This window comes from Centruroides sculpturatus, unplaced genomic scaffold, assembly GCF_000671375.1.
Source record: "Centruroides sculpturatus isolate CEXI.00-Female unplaced genomic scaffold, Cexi_2.0 scaffold1551, whole genome shotgun sequence".
NCBI lineage: Eukaryota > Metazoa > Arthropoda > Arachnida > Scorpiones > Buthidae > Centruroides > Centruroides sculpturatus.
The window spans coordinates 87,224-100,477 of record NW_019385893.1 but is presented as its reverse complement, the minus strand read 5'-3'; the positions used below and the strand labels follow the sequence as shown (position 1 = coordinate 100,477).

General features: G+C 34.7%; 2 protein-coding genes across 2 annotated transcripts in view; one reads left to right on the top strand and one right to left on the bottom strand.

The window, feature by feature from the left end:
- LOC111612439 (ribosomal L1 domain-containing protein 1-like) overlaps window positions 1-2,920 on the bottom strand; it is a 17,869-nt gene extending 14,949 nt beyond the window's left edge. The window contains exon 1 of the mRNA XM_023353653.1: window positions 2,407-2,920. Within this exon, the coding sequence (XP_023209421.1) occupies window positions 2,407-2,901 (495 nt within the window). The 5' untranslated portion in view covers window positions 2,902-2,920. The remainder of the gene's footprint in view (window positions 1-2,406) is intronic.
- A 5,940-nt stretch (window positions 2,921-8,860) lies between these two features.
- Window positions 8,861-12,401, top strand: LOC111612445 (lymphocyte expansion molecule-like). Its single transcript, XM_023353660.1, has 10 exons — window positions 8,861-9,249; window positions 9,342-9,390; window positions 9,465-9,614; window positions 9,687-9,800; window positions 9,884-10,018; window positions 10,097-10,240; window positions 10,319-10,447; window positions 11,044-11,169; window positions 11,243-11,349; window positions 12,238-12,401. The coding sequence occupies exons 1-10, from the start codon at window positions 9,131-9,133 to the stop codon at window positions 12,299-12,301; spliced, it is 1,137 nt and encodes a 378-aa protein (XP_023209428.1). The 5' UTR covers window positions 8,861-9,130; the 3' UTR covers window positions 12,302-12,401.
- Window positions 12,402-13,254: the final 853 nt, after the last annotated feature.

Sequence of the window (13,254 nt, the reverse complement as noted above, 5' to 3'; positions counted from 1 at the left end):
CCTAAGGACAATATTGTTACCAATTGTGTAAATATTAATATATAAAAATATTTAATAAATTTTTTAATGAAATGTATTAAAAATATCCTATTTGTTTTAATAAACTGCATAATAATTATAAACTAATATATAATGAAAATAATTACTTAACTTAAATATTAGATTTTTTGTAAAATATTAAAAATTTTCAATTGTAACAATGTAAACATTATAGAAAATAAAAACTCCTAATTATTTATTAACTAGTTGTAAAGACCATTGAGCTTAATACAAAGAACATGTAAAAAATCCATAAATATAATTTTTGAAACAGTTATAAAAGCAACTCCTGGAAATTTTAATCTCAATTTTAACCCATTTTTCGAGGGTTGCAAAAAGTTCACATAAAGGCATTTTGGGGGGCTTATATCTGGCCAAGGCATGGTTTCTTTGACTTTTTTGTTCCTATAAATATGCTCTACAGCTCTGTCAAAGTCCCAATTGCATCACTCTGTCCTAGAATTGTACCTTCAATTCTTCAATAAAATGTATTTAGAAAAAACAGCATTGCGTGCTGCAAATGCTTTTCAAAATGTGGAAGAATTTTTGAAAGGTCGACTCATTTGATTTTCACAATGGTCATTTTCTTTAGTTATTTAATAAATGCCTCTTCAAATTGTGTTACTGTGATAAACTCAACAGTTTGTTCTTAGTGTTAATTAACATGATCAAAATATATAATTTTAATCAAACTTTAGAATTCAAAATAATTTAACATAGATAAAAATTCAACGCGAAGCGACACACAACGGAGAAAAATTTCAACACGGGATAAATTAATATATTTTTTTGCATTATATTCGGGCTAATACGGTAATTATTCAATTATGTAACAATTTATTAAAATTTACTACATAAAAATATGTATTAATAAATTGTGTTTTAAAAGTATATTAATCATATCTTTTAAAATTATTTTAAATAAAAATTAAACAGTATTGTAGGCATATCAATTCAGGTTCTGAAATCAAGTTGTTTTCTTTATTGTAATTGATTTTTTTACATTGTTTTTCTTTGTTTTTAACAGTTTTTGTTTCTTTACTTTCTTTGCTGATGTATCTTTTAATTTCTGATTTTTTTCATCATTGTCATCCATTTGTTTTAATGTTTTGCAATATTCAGTCTGATTTTCCCCACTTTTAAGTATCTTCTTTCTGTTTTTCTTTATTGATGTATCAGCTGATTCATGTTCTTCATTAGCTTTACGTTTCTTCACTTTTTTCATTAANGACTCATATCGAAAAATTGTTTAAATTTAAATTTTTATGTGTTCTTCTCTCGAATGTTCATGTTCGATTAAAGCATTTTATTCGCCTGAAGACGACGGAAATACATTCGTCGAAAGCGCTCAAATGAACGAAAAAAACGATTAATAATGCTGAACACAGTGAGTTTTAACTATTAATTAAGCTAATAAATGTTCTCGTTAATCTTATCGCGTCTTTTGATTCATTCACAGTTACAAGAAATCACCACATATAGTCTCTCAAATCTCTGTAGATATAACAAACACAGAAATAGCTACAATTTATTTTGTGTTATTTATGTGTTGATTCTGCATGACAAGTCCGAACATGTAAGCTGAACAATAGTGTCGGGGAGTGAGTAATCAAGAGTTGCATGGTGCTCAAACAAAAGACAAATCGACGAGATTTGAAAATCGCGTAACTCTGGGTTCGCGTAAGTCAGGTAGCGTAAGTCAAGGTATTACTGTATGCAGAAAACATGTACTCTGCATTGTATGCAGAAAACAATGCAGAGTACATGTTTTAATATAGCATATCTAATTGATAACTTCAATTTTTCTCATACATGACGTTTATGATTTTCTAAGCTTTACAATATATGATTATTCAAAATATAAAATTTCAATGAATTTTATTTGTTTATTTATTAACTTTGTATTATTTTTTTCAGACTGCAGTTGAAGCATATACAGTTGCAGTTACAGGTAGCTTAATTTTATTTAAAGCTTAAAATTTACTTTTAATTTGAAAATGTGTATATTAAACTGTTTTAAACTTAAATTGTATGCTCTTTCCACCTGCAACACAATGTTAGTTTTCTGTGGATAGTTATCCATAAGGAGCGACAATGAGAAAACTTGTCTTGGATCCCATACTTTATAGAATCTTATTGAGGTCTGATCAGTAAAACAACAATACTTTCTTCTGTTTTTCAAAAATCAAGGAAAAAAATTGCAGTATGAGAATACTGAGAAAATGTCTTAATTATCTGTATATATAAAAATGATTGTATGTCTGTCTGACTGTCTGTCCTTCATGCATTACCACACTGTTTATCCGATTGCCATGAAACTTTGGGAAGTTTTTTAATACACTCCTGTGAAGGTTTCTGGCATAGTACATTTATCCTATGATAGATGGCGTGAGTGTACACGAGCATTTCATCGTGCGTTCGATCGATTTCAAATTGTGAAGACNCATTACATAGTTTTCGTCTCGCTTCATATTCTTTATAATCAGTATTCAATTCACGTAGAGATACGACCCCAGAAATACACGTGATCTCATGTTTTTGTAACAGTTCTTTATAATGACGAACAGTTTCTTCCGGATCAGCACGTGGATTCTTTTTATCCAAATCTCTGGTAATCAGACAAACTTCACCGACTCCATTTTCTAAATTCCAATGTGGTAAATAAATCTTAACTGCCTTACTTTTAATTTCAGGGATCTTCTTCAATCCAATCTGTAAAAATACTTTTTCCGAATGTTCATCATCTTCCAGCAATTTAGTTTTTCTGTTTCCATTTTCTTTCCATAATTTTTCAACCTTTTTTAAAGCTAAAACAGCTTCACTAATTTGAACTTTCGACACATCAACACGTGAGTCCGCCATATTGTACAACTAGCGCCCTCTGCTTAAATTGATTATCGTGTTAACAATTTATTTAAATTGATTGTCCTCAAAAATATAAAATAATACAAACTTACTTAAATCAGCAAAATAACATTATTTTAATAAATCGGCTTACATTTTCAGCCATTTTCAATGGCTATCATTAGGCTGTTCTACAGGATCGAATGTTTTAAAAAATTACAACAGAACTTTGAACATCAAACATGTAAGTAGCGAACAAATTTAAAAACCGAGAATATATGAGAACATATAAATTAAATAGGATACAAAAATACATTATAAGTAATAGAAAATTACACTCAAATTATAGATACACAGAGATTTCATGTAAAGATGTCCATGCCAGGAAAACTGTCTTTCGGTCATTATAATTGACAGATGCGTTTTGTCACGTAGATTTATAGATTGCGGTACTCTTTGGTTAATTAACGGGACAACAGTCATTTTTACTACTGTTTTTAGTGAAATCGATGTTTTATTTCGTAATTCATACATGTTTTAAAATTACAATGAATTACTGAACAATTAACAAACTTACTACAATTATTTTTGAGTATTTCAAGGTTTATACTTGCAAACGATCGTATCCGTCTTCTTCTAACTCGACAGTTTGTACGCTTTCCAAGTCAGAAAATATTATACTTCCTTCTTTCACATTATTTCATATAGCATCAATCGAAGTTTTACCTGAACGGTCTCGCACGATAACTAAAAAAAACATTCTTTCGATTCACTATCTATTCCACCAAATACCCATTACTGTGGAAGAACAGTCCGACATTTTGTTTTCTACGTGTAAATAGACTATCGTGCACATTAACCATTCTGTTTGCACCACCTGATTTTACAATGATTAAAGATATTTAAAAATTGCTACAAACATAATGTATATAATCATTCCGATCGATATTCGTACTGGGATTATTTTCTAACTCACCGTGTAAGATTCCAATTTCTAGGAAAAAACGAATCGCAATTTCTTCGTAATCTGACAATTGCCATATTCTAAAATCAAGTTTAAATCGAATAATATAACAAACTGAACAAAAGGAACAATTACGGGAAACTTTGAAAAAAAAAAACGTTGAGGTACTGGTACCGGTACGTCACTCCTACCAAGAACAAAAATAGGATACCTTATATAAAATGAATAACGCGATTATTTAACTAACATCGAATATTATAAGCAAATTTGTTGCTGCATACACAAATGATACCGGCAATTTAAGTGAAAAGTGTAACACACATATATATATATAGAACATCGATAAATCGAGCACGAACAAATAGTGGTTACATGAACACCACTGACAATGGGTGCGAAATAATCAACGCGTCGACAAATTACATGGAATGAATTTTTATATTTAAACACTAACGACAGACAGTTGGAGACAAATGACTTTGTACGATTGAGGTATTTGTAGATCATGCACTGGGTTCCGGACCTCAATGCATCTTACCCGTATGGTCGATCATTGGATTGGACCTTGCATTTCACTATTATGTAAAATTTCCCTTCGTAATTTTCTGTTACCTGCAAAGAATTTCATGATCGCTTTACTCGCGTTTTTCTCTTTTCGTCCGAAAAAGATCATCGTCACTTCCGTTTGACTCGCCGACGGCCGTGAAGTAGGTCTACCGTTTTGCACCGAATTCACTCTCGCCGCGACGGTCGGGAGGAATGCCTTGCACCGATGAGTAAGGGAAGCAATCCCTCCCCCGCAGTCAGTGGTTCTCCGCATTACGCGAAATATATTTAGGGCCGATCCTCTTTTTGTGTACCCCGAAAGGAAACAGACCCAAACTAACTACCAAGAAAACAATACCTAGTGGTTGTACAGATCTCTTAATTTTTATTAAACCAAAAGAAAAAAAGACGAAACAAACACATAGCGCCAAATACTTATTATAGTGTAATAAAAGGTACAAAGATAAAAATAAAAATAGGACTATTGAACAAAAATATAAATTTTTCTTTTCTCAGAAGCACGGGTAGGCCATTTCCGGCAGGCGCAGCCGCAGTCGCCGTCTCCCCTCTCTACCCCGGGGGAAATTCGGGTCCTGTCGGCTGCGGACCTCCCCCACAACATTACCGAATTGGCCTTCTCCTTTTCCAGCCCCGGTAGGGCGCGGCCAACTTCGTCCTCTTCCAATCCCCAACGGGGGGCTCCCTCTCGCCCAAAGGCCACATGGCAGCGACTCTCGTCACCACGACCAGACCAAAGACGGTCCAGTATTTCTACAGGGACCGGTTCCCCTACAGGGGGAAGCACATCTGCCGGGATTCCCATTTTCCATCTAGTTTCTGCCCGATCGATGACCGCGAAGAGGTCCACCCCCGCCAGGGCCTCCTCTCCGTCACCGAATTCCTCCGGAGGGTTTACCCCAGGCACCTCGTCCAACGCCCACAGATCCCCCTCGTCCTGGTTGGACCGGGCGATCTCTTCCGTCCTCTCCCTAGGAAAGTGGGGCGGCTCCCCATTTCTCGGGACCTCCGGCTCCGCAATTTGATCGGCGTCCGTCGGGGGGTCAAACTCGGGTCCGTTGCATCCTCCGACCGGCCGAACAGACACGGTGACCGCGAGTGCACGGTTTTTTAACATACCCTTTACCACCCCCATAGGGTGATGCCATACACTCATAATTCTTCAACGTGGCGGCCAACTTAAACCCCACCCATCGGGGAATGTCATGAAATACCGGTCGGCGGACGCCCTCCCCCAAGGAGATTTGTACCCGAAAACGCCGGGTATCTTCCCGCCAGCCCAGGTGATGGAGGAGAAGGTAGACCAGGGTGTGACCTGTTCCTCCCTCTTCTCCTTTATCACCTGAGCGATGAACTGGCTCTGCCCCCACGCCATTCGGGCGACCCATGTACATCTTCTAGTCAGATGCCACCCGACCAGATACATTCCGAGGGTGGGATAGCATCCCCCCGAGGCTGGGGTGACTCCCAGCTAGGTGCGCGAGGAGATCTCTATGGGGACCCTCCCAATGGCACTCCGGATCCAACACGGGGCAAGGACAGGACCGGTAAACACGATGTTTTTCATGGGCCTTCGAGTCCTTTGGGGAAAGGAACTCCCGACACCCCTGGTGGTGGTAACGGCAGGGGTGAGCCAACACTCCCACTATCTGCTCCAATGCATTTAACTGTATAAGTGCAATAAATACTCTAAAACATTCTTTTAGTTTTTCTTTTCTTTACATTTCCTTCGAATAGGAGTGATGATTGAGGCTGCAATTTTCAATCATATATTTAATTTAAAATATATTCTCTTGATTTCAATAGTGTCTTGCCCCTTACATCATACTTTTCCTGATAATAGTAGTCATCTATTTAATGCTGTTCTGGAAAAAATTTTTTGATTTGAAATCATGTGACTTTTGGCCTAGACTAGAGGTTTGTATATATTTAATCACGTCCTCCTGCTCCTAAGCTTTCCATATCTGGTCTTGACTTTCATCTAACTCTGTTCTTGAGAATAAAGAAGGACATACAGATGGGTGCCGTGGGAATTTACGCATCTTCAATTTGACAACTGATCTTTATTATTTTAGGTTTTTTATCTGTTAAGCGAGAATAGTTACTGTGATAAAATAATTGCTGTTTATAATGATTATGAGGTACATAAGAATCCACAGTTTTACCACCCTATAATATACTTGTATCCTAATTATACCTAGCAAACACAATAGATTCTAGCCGAGATTTTTCTTCTTCTTCAGAGAGACTATTACCTAAGAACAATCATCAATCACTATTTTTAAAATGTATAAATGTGTCATTTTAAATTCCTGACAAAATGTTGCAAAGATATAAAATAATTTTTAAAAACATGTTTTAAGAGGGATAAGTTGACGATTTTAATTATTAAAATTAGTGATAATACAGAACATGTCATACTTAAGTTCTCCTAAAATGCATCGTGAACAAAACGGTGTACATCGAATATCGATTTCCCACCGAAATAATATATTATGTCAGAGATACGGTACATTCCAGAACTAAAAGCAATTTATGTGCAAGTGTCTAGTGTACAACAATAAACTGTTTATATGCAAGTGTCGCTATTTGTAATACTTTCAAGACCTAGTATAAGATGTTTGAACGGTTAAGACTTCAGTCCCAGATCGAATTCGGGCTGTCGAAGAACCCGATGTGTCGAGTCCCCTCTCTTACAGTGCACCAGCTCACATTGCGGATCTTCAGACACCGAGGATGGGTAAGATTAAAACAGCCCTTTTTTAGTGTCCTCCATAAACAAAACAAAACACCACCAACTTCCACATTGCGAGTGTGACGAAATATACGACGAGCACGGAGATCTTTAATGATCTTAGGTAAGAGTTGGCAATACTGAAATACCAGCGAGATTTGTGCGCGGATAATTTCTTACCGTAGTAAATTTCCAGAGATTTAATAGAAAAATTCATCACAAAACGATTATTGGCGCTAACGTGCGAAATTCCATTTAATCCACGCCAGTTGTGATTACCAGAGCTCCTTGGGCCGCCAATTTATGGCGTTTTAATCTTTAAAATTGGCGTTTCCACTTCCCGGGACGAGGACACACGAGTTGGATTTGTGGGAAGCGAGTGTTCGAGTCGTTTCGTTGTGTCGAATTACATGGAACGAGGCGCTCGACGTGTAAGCGCGTGAGTGCGAGAACTCGAGTAAAGGTTAAGCGGTGTATATCTTCGTGTACAGTGATGTTGTGTCCGCGCGTGTGTGTGATCGAAGAACATCTTTCGGCATGTCTAAAAACAGTAAATTACGATACGAGAATACGATGTGTAAAAAAGAAAACGAAAGCGTTCTTACCATCGGAGATTTCGGGAAATATTCGCATGTATGATAAACGGCCGCTTCGTTCTCTTCGTATTAAAGTTGGGGAGGAAGAAGGATCTCCCTCCCAAATGTTCCTACAAAAACACAAAGACGGTGAGAAAGCGAGAAATTCATTTATTACCTAAGGACAATATTGTTACCTTTATCGGACAGTCTTTCTTCCCGAACAGTGTTATGAGAAGAGCGAAGGACATAACCTACCCAAACCAGAAGCTCAATCCTCATAACAGCTGTTTGGGAAGAAAGGTCGGCCGAATGTCGCCGTCCGAAGAACAGCATCCAAAACCGCATCAACCTCTTCATCCCGTGAAAAAGAAAATTTGCAATTAGTCGAACGAAAACAAAAGCTTACAGAGAAAAGGAAATGCTCATCGCGGCTGTCTTTTTAAATGGAAAACGAAAACGGCCGAGCACCGAACGACGATTCTTCCGGTAATATTAAATAAATTCTTACGTCTAAGGTCAATACGGACTAAGACTTACCCGAAAAATCTTTGATCTTCTTTCGAAAAGCACACAGTTGACCAGAGCAAGAAAAACACGTCCGACTCCGAGCAGAAACACAATCGTCACGCGCGACGTATTTCCAACAAACGTTAAAAGACGCGTCAACAACGTTCGAATTTCGTAAAATTTTGAATTAATTCATTTATAATTTTTCTTCGGTCGTTTTCTCGTCTTCGGAATTTGATAAACGAATCCTCCCCGCATTTAAGTGGAGAGGTAAAAGACGATCTTCTTATACACTACGTCTCGAGGCTCGACCGTCTCCGAAAATCGCACGAAATTGGTTGGAATAAATAACTTCTTGGCCCAATTTTGGTCTCGGCGCGAAATAAATCAAATTCTTATGATTTCGCCCAATATTGTTTGGCTTTTCGGAGAGATTCCTCGATGGTCGTGGGGGATGTACGTACTGCGTGTTTGATGCATCGTCAAACTGGACAAAGTTAATACCGAAAAACCTTTATAATAAGGCGGAACGAAACTCCACGTGGCCATTTCCCGAATCCGTGACCAAACTTTTAGTGTTGGGGGAACAGAACCACTCGGCCACTAGTGGATCCAGCAACGGATCGTTGCTGGTAGACTTTAGATTGTCACCGTGTTTTCGTTTTTATAGATTAATCTTCGTATTTTTAATAAAGTTTATTTAAACATTTTTAGATAAGTGCTATTAAACTTTTTTAATCACTGGTAAAATAACCAAGTAAATACGGCGGTACGTCGATACTCCGACACAAATTTTGCAAAAATGTCACTCGATGCATTAGTTCTTTGTTTCTCAAAAACTTCTCTGTTTAATTCGGATTTATTGTATTCATTGTTTATTAAACCTAATTTTATTTAAAAATGAAAAATATTTATTCAGTTATTGTTGCGATATCAAAACAATTAATAATTCAGTTTAAAATGAGTTGCAAAATCGAAAAAGGTTTTTCAAATGCTCCATTTGGTATTCGGTCAAAAAGGTGAGAAAAATTCATTAATTCTCTCAATCCAAGCTTCTTAGTACAGTATTTATATTGCGCTTGTATAATCTAAACGACGTTGGATTTTCCAGATTTAACGATTTGCGAGTTCATCCACGTCTGAGACTTAAAAATATAAATGTACGAAATAAAATCGTAAGTGTATTATTTAAATTTTAAAAAATATTATCTAAAATTAAATTAAATTTCGTAAGAAAAGTAATTTGGGACCCGGATCTTACGAATTGACCGAAAATAAAGAGAAAAGAATTCATTCGTCGTGGACTAAAGCGTTAGAAGACGAAGACTTTTCTCGACTTCCTCAAGTTTTTAGAAAGGATTGGTACCTTTATACGAAAGACGAGGTTACTTTACGTGAAATTTATAGATAAGTGGACCTAATTCTATTGATTAAAATTAAAAACAAATTTAAATAGCCAAATAGAAGAGGTCCCGGAAAATATTTACAACACGACGTCGGATATAAACTTAAAGGTTTTTCTATATACGGACCTTATACCATTTGCAGTAAACGATTCGAGGAACCAAATGTATAACAATAAATCATTTTGTAAGGAATGTTTTATCTATAAATGCAAATTTCTATCGAATGTTTTGTATCGTTCATTGTTAGACACTGGAAAATCCGGGCCCGGGAGCTTACGGTAATCCTTACGAAGCAATAGAGAATGCAAATTTAAAAAGATCAACGAAGATAAAGGGAATTATGAGCAGTGAAACGATTGTTAAAAGAGGAGAAAAAATTTCGGTTTTTATAAATGATCAGAATTATATACATTTAATTTTGACATTAATTTAATAAAAACTATTTGAAATTCATATTTAGAAGGATTTTAAAGGACCGGGATTATATGAAATTAAATCATTTACTAATGAAGTATTAAATAAGCTTGTCAGTGTAAGAGGTCCTTATGATTTGTTTAGCGGTGAACGAGACGAAAGTAGTTTGTACGGTTATCAAATCAAACCGGTAATTAATTACTATTTAATTAATTAATAAAATATAGCCTAATTTATTTTTTACTTTATATCGTGTTAAATTTTACAGTCTAAATGCTCTTTAAATTTATCTCCCGGGGTTTATCGTTACGAATATTTCCTGGAAAAATGGGAAGATGTATATAGACGATATAATGGGAAATTTGCCAAAGCTCCACGTTTTATTCATAAAAAAGAGGTAAGATCCATCGAAAATTTAATTTCTTTATATAATTAACCTTCGATTTAACGGAATAAAATCTTATTTTCATGTTTTGTAAAATAGTAAACTATATTATATTAATAATTAACACTGATATAAATAGCACGGTATACAATACTTATCCATTGTCTCGCTGTAAAAATAAGAATGTTAATTGATTTTTAAAAAGAATAACAAATAATCGTTTAAATTAAATATGAAAATAAGCTATATTTATTTAATTTAAGGTGTAGATTATGCAAAATTATACGTGTATTTCTTATTTTTTAAATGTACTGTATATAATTAACGTGATATATCGGCAATCGTGGGCGAACGGAACACTCTCTCCCTGGAATTAAGCAAAAAATTCCGCAAATTACAATGGTAAAATTGTGATACGTACCCTCTGACGCAATACCGTATTCTACAGTCTACTTGTGAAAACCCTCCAGAAATTAAATAATTAAATAAAAATGTATTTGTCTCCAAACTTTGCTCCTCCATGGAAAATTTTCTGAGGGCGCGTATGCCAACAACCATTGTTTTATAAATAACGATAACGATTTTAATATTTGATATTTATTTTTCAGGTCTTACCGGGACCAAGCGATTATAATGTAAAATTTCCTAAAGTAAAAGAAGACATATTACGAGGGGATAAAGAAATTCCATTTTTGTTTACGGCAATTCGTCCTACTCTATTTGACCGAATGCCAGTCAGTCTGATTAATTTAAATATCGTAATAATTAGTTAAAATACTTTTATTAAAGTTATCTACAATGTATTAGACTCGAAGTGGTCCCGGATCTTACGAAATTAAACGAGACCCTAAAGAGAAAAACGGGTGTATTAGTTCATTTAAATCATCCAGGAAATTTATTTCTCAAAACCACAAGTAAGTGATTTATTTATCTACCAACTTGCTCTTTCCCTTGCTCTCGTTGTTGCCAATAAAAACAAGAAAAAATACCCACGTCTAAACGCTCTCATTTTCTTCTGTATGAATTATCATTTATGAATAACGTATTTGGTCTATTCCTTAAGTTGTTTGACTCTCTTACGGCTTCTGTTTTCCAGTTTCAACTGAGTCGTTTCGTGTCTTTCATTTAGCGATAAGGTGTGTAATCTACCATCTTTGATGAAGCAATAAACGCAACCAGAACCATCGAGATAATGGAGAATTGTCGGTGCAAAGATCTTTTGGATACCCCTTTTAGAGACCATGCTTATATTTAAGTAGAAAAATTATCTAGTATAAATATCAGCAAAGTTATTTCATTATTTGAAAAAAAAAATTCAGAAAACGGCCAATTTCTCCCCCTCTGTTGGGTCTCTAAAGTTTGTGGGTCCCGGGGCGGTGAGCCAGCTGCATTCCCTCTCGTAGGTCCCTAACGCAACTAATTAAAAACCAGATGGCCGGATGGCCGAGCGATCGAGGTGGCAGCTTACCACTCTGGGGTACCGGGATCGAATCCAGTCAGGTCAAACTCTAGGAATTGGGTGGTCCATCTGACTATGTTTGGACTTAGTCCCTCACCACCCGGCAGTCGCATCTTAGACCCGACAGAATTGCCAAAAAGGCCTTCGGTGCCCAAGAGACGAGACGAGTTTAAAAAAGAATGTATCTGTTTAATTTTGAATACTTATTAAAATATAAATTTACAACAATTTATACTAGTATGCAATGAAGATTAATTTTAAATTTATAAATTTAAGATTTTAATAGATTAAGAGAGTTTAACTTAGCATAACTAGTACATTTTGAATATTGTTTCTTTTTCAGTTTAATCAGCAAGCATAAGACAATAGCTCCTTGCTATCGCCATCTTTTAAAGGAAGAATGCTAATAATATGATCCAGACTTACAAATTTCTTTACATTAAAAATTTTGAATTTTTTAACATTACAAATTTTGTATATATATATATATATTTTATAAATAATAATATAAATACAGATGAGAAAAATGCATTAAAATATTTTTTTCAAATTTTAGGCTAGCATGAAATTTATCCTTTAATTTTTACACACAAGTTAAACAAAAAACATTCCTTGTAAGTTTATGCTGTGTGCAAAAAAAGCAATGTATAAAAAATTGTTGTCAAACTGACACAACAAGCTAACTTTCTGGTATGTGCGTAGCAGTTGAATTGTAAGTCATTGATGCTGATTAAGGGTTTTTTTCTTCTTCCAGGTTTATTTCCCTAATTAACTTAATCATTTGAGGTTTCAAATACATGTAATTTTCATTAATAATTATTTTATTCTCATAATTACTGAATTGAATTTGTAACATTTGAGTTTTATAATAACATTCTAATATAATATACTTTTGTTTGAAATTAGAAAGTCTGGCATTTCTAGTTTTTGATTTTTTTGATAAACTCTGGTAGAAGGTTTGTTTCTTGCTTGTTGTTAACATTTTAGACATATGAATGCAGTTATTTATTCATTTGTAATTACTAAAAATTACTACATTGTATATATATCTTCTATATTTCACTCTACTGAAAATATAATTTACAAAGATATTTGATGAGAATGTGGTAGAGATAGACAAAGAATATTCCAGAAGAAATTTTGTTTCTATTACAAATAATCATTACATTGTACATATATTTTCCTATAACATTGAAGTTCAATGACTTCAATTTGGAACTTGTAATTTGGAACGTGCTATAAGAAACTAGGATTATTGAGTGCAGTATGAAATATACAGGCAAAATAACTGTGGTAATTTGAACTTCCAATAGTTTTAATAATCTTTACGGCCAATTTTAATGGTTTCAAAATATAGTGG

Excerpts from the sequence above, each read along its gene's own strand:
- LOC111612445 (XM_023353660.1), top strand. The coding sequence starts at position 9,131 with ATGAAAAATATTTATTCAGTTATTGTTGCGATATCAAAACAATTAATA. Across the intron at positions 10,019-10,096 it reads AAAGAGGAGAAAAAATTTCG|AAGGATTTTAAAGGACCGGG; the intron begins GTTTTTATAAAT and ends ATTCATATTTAG. Across the intron at positions 11,170-11,242 it reads CTCTATTTGACCGAATGCCA|ACTCGAAGTGGTCCCGGATC; the intron begins GTCAGTCTGATT and ends ACAATGTATTAG.